The 6,318-nt window shown below is 39.5% G+C and overlaps 1 protein-coding gene across 1 annotated transcript; it reads right to left on the bottom strand.

Moving 5' to 3' along the window:
- Positions 1 to 504: 504 nt before the first annotated feature.
- LOC140163543 (uncharacterized) lies at positions 505 to 6,093 on the bottom strand. Its single transcript, XM_072186856.1, has 3 exons — positions 6,072 to 6,093; positions 2,565 to 4,981; positions 505 to 1,099 (listed from the first exon to the last, which is right to left on the bottom strand). Exons 1-3 carry the CDS (start codon positions 6,091 to 6,093, stop codon positions 866 to 868), a joined length of 2,673 nt encoding a protein of 890 aa, XP_072042957.1. The 3' UTR covers positions 505 to 865.
- Positions 6,094 to 6,318: the final 225 nt, after the last annotated feature.

The raw sequence follows: 6,318 nt of genomic DNA, 5'->3' as shown, positions 1-6,318 counted from the left end.
GAAAACCTACCATTTTCTTGTATCACGTTCGATGTTTTTATCAATTACATAAAAATTCCATTTTAGACCCCAAATGTTTTTTCAGGAAATAAAAGATTAGATTACCATAAAAAACGAAACAGTAATCTTTTGCCGGGTCTAATGTAATATTCACATAGGATTTTCAACGTTTTTTCTATCCTTATTTTTGCTCAATTAAAAAAATATTTTGGCGTATATAAAATTGAAATAAAATTCTCTGCTTCTTAAACGACATCAAATGTGCCACAATTGGGTATCACGAATCGTTATATATGATGTGCAGTTAATATTCATATTTTCTTTTATGCAGAGGATGCTTCAGTTTTGACAGGAAAAATATTTTCTTGAAAACCCTCTCACTCGGTTATTTTAAAAAGGTAACCACGCTTCCCTAGAATGTGCAATAAATTAGCATTAAAATTTTTCTTATTCTAACAGCAAGCGTTTCTAGAATGTATTTTGGCGAAATGTGGTGTGGAAATAAACCATGAAATACAAGGACCTCAGCATACTCATTGATGCGTGGTTTCCCAATCGACCATGATCAGACAGCTAATTGTTGCTGGTTCCCGGGAGTTGGCATTAGAGAATAAATTGGGAGAAAACCTGATAATTACAAACACTCGCTGAGCAGCAAGACCTTCCCTCTAAGCTTTTAATCCGATAAGCTGATTATCTATTTGTTTTCATGAATTGGAAGACATTCTTTGATGTATTACTGAGCCCAATCACCTGAAATTACTGGAGCGTGAGCCAACCAGGCTGGTGGCTCAGCATAGTATTTTATTAACAGAAGGTTTTCTCCAAATTCGTTTCCTAATGGATTCCCTGACACTTCTCTTCATCACGCTATTGTACTTGTTTGCTTGATGCTGTTAAGTTGAATTGCACTTTTGATTGGTCTGTTCTCGAATTTGATTCTCCACATGCGCCTCACTCGACGATTAAGTGCAAAGAAGATAAATATGAAGCACCCTTGAGTAGAACATACCAAAACAAATATCCACCACATAACGGTGATATCAGTAAAGGCAGCGATGAATCCAAGAATCCAAACCAGACCCATCAGTGTAGCAATCTAAATAGGAAAACCATAATGATTGAATTATATTTATGTAAATGGTTCCAAACGGGACGGTGGGTTTTATTCCAACCGCGGTGGCGTGTAGTAGGTGCGTCGACTAATACTTGGAAAACTTGGGGTGCGTGTGTATGTGTACGAGTGGGTATCCAAAAGTTTTTGAAATCACCCAGAAGTGAAAGAGCTATAGCGATGAAATTTTGTCAGTGTAATCACTGGTCCTTATGTACATTATGGTCCGAAAATGGTCTCATATCATAAGTATGTTTACTTTCTTTACAGGTGGCGCTAGATGAGCAGTAGGCGCATAACCTTTTCATGATAAGAGCTGATAAGATCCTCCACTTTCTTGAGTTTCTTCACTGTGGCCGCATTATCCGTAAGTGATGGACATGCTGTCAGTTTGGAAATTACCTTTTCCAAAAAGCAACAGTGCCATATGATGGGCAATCATCACCGTAGATAGCTTTCATTTCATCATAGATTTTCTGAGCATTGTAGGCCTGATCCTAATGCAGGATCTTAATCACGCTGCGTGCCTCATTTGTCACCATCTTGCAGGTTATGCACCTACTGCCCATCTAGCGCCACCTGTAACGAAAGTAAACATACTTATGAGACCATTTTTGGACCATAATGTACATAAGGACCAGTAATTACACTGACACAATTTCATCGATATAGCTCCTTCACTTCTGGGTGATTTCAAAAACTTTTGGATACCCCCGTATGTGTTCATTCTAATAAGAGAGCTGGAGCCTAAACAACTTTCAGCTATACCGGAATTGCATTAATTGAATGCATTTTACGGTGTTTTTATTCAATTATTCAACTGGTTTTGGAGCTCGGCGTTGTGAACTCCACGCGTGGAATGTGTAAAACGTACACAACTGTTTGTTCGTCGGTACCATGCGCCAAGGTGACCAGAAACATTACGATTGCGCGTATACAATTTGCAGCTGGTAAATTAACAACATAAGACATCATTAAACATATCCCAAACAAGAATTTGATATGGGCAGAGCACATGACACGATCAAATGACAATAAATGGACAGAGCGATTCACATACTGGAGACCAAGTACAAGCTCAGAAAGTAGACGGACACCAAAACACAACATAACAACAACAAACAGCAGAAGGATGAAAATGACAGATTTGTAGGCAAATGATAGAAGCACCGGACAGGTATAAACACTATGATCCACAATAATTATGTGCATCTATCAGGGGTACAGTTCCTTAACCCCAATACATTACATTCATTGAATGACTTGTGGTCCATAGTGCAAATGACACCAACATCATGAACATGGGAGGCCTTTGTCCTGTAGTGGACCAATGACAGCTGAGATAGATAGTACCAACGAACAAAACAGATAAGAAAGCGCAGTAATGGACATAAAACACTCAAAACATTTTAGTGAAACATTTTGGGATTATTCTCTATGTTTATACTACCTTTAAAAACAGTAGCATATATTGCAGACCATCGTTGGCTCGAATTATAGATTCATTAGACACTTCAGAATTTCTTTTTGTCTTCCAGAGGACCACCACAGTCCAGGAGAACAGTATAAAGTTGAGTACCACGGATATAGCTACTGGTATCCCGAAAAAAATCAGATTTGCTTCGGCATTTGATATCCAACAGGCGCCTTGTTGATGGCCATATTGGAAAGAGATTCCTTCCGGTTGAGCCCCGTGAATAATCAGGCATATGACGACAATTGTGGAAGGTATTCCCCAACCTACCAGATGAAGATGTCGAGACAGCATCAGCTTTGGTGCCACGATTCCTTCGCGTGATTGGACGGGCTTGTATGCGAATGCGTAGGTCAGATTCACGCCAATCAAACTCATCCAACTGAAAGCTGCAAGCCAGGCAAAATGACTGACAACGGCGCAGGTTGTGCACAACAAACCATGGACGCTTATGTTATCTGTTATCAATGGCAACAACTGTGCTGTGAACAACGAAGCAGTTAAACTCATCATATTAATGCCATGAATGTTACGTAACACTGGTAGAGCCAAGTGGGTTCCAAATGTCATCGCAAGTCCTACCAACGACGACGTTGTTCCAATGATGTTTGCAATAGCAAGACCTTCAGAATAAGCAAACACTTCCGGTGGAGATTCACATATTAAGATACGACCATCTGGGAGATGTACAAACTGATCTTGAAAAAGAACCACGTCGCCATACCAGACTTCCGTGTGGTTTTGTCTCTGTACCATTACGTACTCGTACTCATAAATCGTCACAAGAGGACATTGTAAAACCGGAGTTTCATAACCACACACGTGACATTCCTCGAAACTGACAATGTGTTGCAGGAATGAGTTATATTGAAAATTTATCACACACATGACAAACTCGGGGGTAATATAGACATCACCGTGAATATATACCTCTGCAATATTAGTGATATTGTTCACTCTTCGAAAGTCCCCGGATAGTCCATTATACCAAGTACCTGAACATTGGTGCTTGTTTGATTGTTTTTGACACCTATGAATGAATTCAATGCTCTCTACCGAGCAGAAGGAAATGAGACCCTGCGCAATTTTGGGATCATGAAGGGCAGCTTGTATTCGATTGAGAACATAACTTGCGCTTCCATTGCTGACGTCATGTTCCTCTAAGAAGCCGGCACCTCTACTATCTATGGTATTGTACATGTATAACGAATAAGCGTCTTCTATATTAAGGTAACTTTCATTCGCCATACCAAGTATTTCAAACGCACAACCTGACGTATTCTTAGTAATTTCATTTCCGCTAATAACAATGTTCGTCTTTTCTTGAGCACAAAATTGACTCTCAATGATGCTTTGACGATTTGGGTCTGGTATACAGCGTCCGTCTCGCCGTTGGAATCCTGGAGCGCATGCAAGTGGGCGGCAAATGCCCGAGTATGTATCAAATACTTCTTCTTTTTCGCAATGCCTGCTTTTACGACCGTGTGTGTTAGTGAGGAACTTCCAAACAACAGAGCTTAAAATTCCATTTGGAGAGGTCCAACTAGACGAATCGGAGCATGTAATGAAATCATTAACATTTTTAGCATCGTGGCAGAGTAAACAATAGGGGTTTTTGTATCTCTTCCATTGTGTCGCAACCCCAGTCATAAATCCGTAACCATTATCGTTGAGGTGACAGACCGGTGCCACATAAGCCTCACACGCATTTCGAACTGACTCATTTCCGTATGTTTCTGGGCAAGTGTCGATTAAGTCCAAAAAGCAGCTGCGTAAACGATATCCTGCACTATATTCAAGTAGCTGTGGGTCATCACTGTTGTGGTCGCTATAACAAAGATCTTTGGCGATGGGATCAATGGCCCCCGTCTGACGCCTGTGACGTGATGGACCAAAGTCATATGTTCTTGACTGATCAACTGTGACTTTCGGTTTATTCATATTCCAAAATTCAAGAAAAAGAACGTTTTGATGGTTACAGATGCCACAAAATAGGTTTTTAAAGTTGTAGCCTTTGTAATTATATAGCGGCCAATGTCGTGAAGCAGCTTGAATATTGTTGTCCCATGATTTAATTTCATAGGCGCAATTTTTACGGATAGACTCGTTTTCCCAGTCGTCCGGGCACTTGCTTATCAGTAACGCGGTGTGGATAAATTCAGATATCTTAGAACAAGAAAGCAGTTCTGTTGGGAATGTTGTTGAGTTAGAAAGCTTCTCATTGGTTGGTGATTTGCACGTTGAATAGTAATCCATACAACAGTCGTTATATAATTCACATTCTGGGTCACATTGGCAAACGCCTGATTTGGTTTCATTTCCGGTGATCTCACAACGTTCCTGGCACGAAAGTGATCGGTCTACTCGTCCTTTGAATTCACCAACGGTAATTGCTGTGGAAGAAAAACAAAACGGAAAATAGTTGAAAACTAAAATAATTTGATCAATTCGTGAAAAGAAAACTATGCCTTGTTGTCAAAAAAATTTAATTAAATTTCGGTGTTTTATATAGCGCCTTTTCCCAGATCTCAGAGGGATAAAAGCGCTATAATTTCAACTAGGCTGGTTGCAGCCGAACTTGGCGCAAATCTATCCGCACTTAGATTGTAACATCCACCAATTATCTATGCAGCTCCCCAAATTCCACTAGGTGAAGGAAGTTTTTGATAACCAAACAACTAATCCCCGATTTTTGAAAGAAGAAGGAATCGGAGATCCCGGAGAAGACCTGCGAGAGCGAGCATGGAATCGGGATAAAGCAAGTGCACATGAGTCTATGAACCCGGGACCTCAGTGGTGCAAGGCGAGGAAATACCCGCTGCTCCTACTCGCCCTTCCGTGATCTTTATACAAATTAACACTATACAGGGTGTATCAAAATGATTGGTACCGGGCTATGTGACATTTTTGAAAATATATCAAAAATATAAAGTTCCCAATTAATATAGTTTTTGTACTCTAAATAGAAAGGGGCATATGTTAACTTATTGATCTAATATTCTGAAGATAATAGGTTGATGCATCTGGGAGCTATTGTCATTTAAACGAAGATCGACGTCATCATGGTTTTATTTACACAACACAAGATGAATAGGTACACTGCTTGAACTACTTATTGCACATGCTCTTTAATATCTCACCTCAGTATACATAACATAAAATTGCTTTGCACATGCTTTTAGAAAGATAGTTCCTGAAGTCCCTGCATATACGACTCTGGCAGTGTGAGGTGAAGCACTATCTTGAATGAACTTAACACCTGAGATGGATCCATTCTGTAACTGCCCATATCAAATTTTGAAACATTGCAAGTTATAGCATGTTTGCATGGGATACTCCTTGCTCTTGGAAACTGTATTCTAAGTCTTCTCTGCATAGCTTCGTGTCAACCAGTAATTCCTTAACCTTACTATGAACGCACGCTAAAGTGTGGAATACTGTGGAGCCATTGCAAAAACTCTTACTAGGTCTAACCTAACATACACTGTCTACAGTCTATAGCCATTCTGCCACACCATCTACTGTAATCTCAAACATCTTATACTACAATATAAATTACCGCCCTAGAAGGTGTTGATACACAAACTTCTTTCACCCCACCTAAATTATTGAAGTCAGTAATGTTATTCTAAAATAATAAATATTGATTAGAACATTTATATATATTATGAATGATGAAATAGGCAAGGAAAAAGTTAAACATTTCCATGATTTTCAACATATCATTCTC

The sequence above is a fragment of the Amphiura filiformis genome, chromosome 11 (genome assembly GCF_039555335.1).
Source record: "Amphiura filiformis chromosome 11, Afil_fr2py, whole genome shotgun sequence".
In the NCBI taxonomy this organism is placed as follows: domain Eukaryota; kingdom Metazoa; phylum Echinodermata; class Ophiuroidea; order Amphilepidida; family Amphiuridae; genus Amphiura; species Amphiura filiformis.
Note: the sequence above shows the minus strand (reverse complement) of the source record. Positions and strands in the feature narration are given on the sequence as shown.

Excerpts from the sequence above, each read along its gene's own strand:
- LOC140163543 (XM_072186856.1), bottom strand. The coding sequence starts at position 6,093 with ATGGCTATAGACTGTAGACAGT. Across the intron at positions 4,982-6,071 it reads GGCTATAGACTGTAGACAGT|CAATTACCGTTGGTGAATTC; the intron begins GTATGTTAGGTT and ends TTTCTTCCACAG. Across the intron at positions 1,100-2,564 it reads ATATGCTACTGTTTTTAAAG|ATTGCTACACTGATGGGTCT; the intron begins GTAGTATAAACA and ends TTTCCTATTTAG.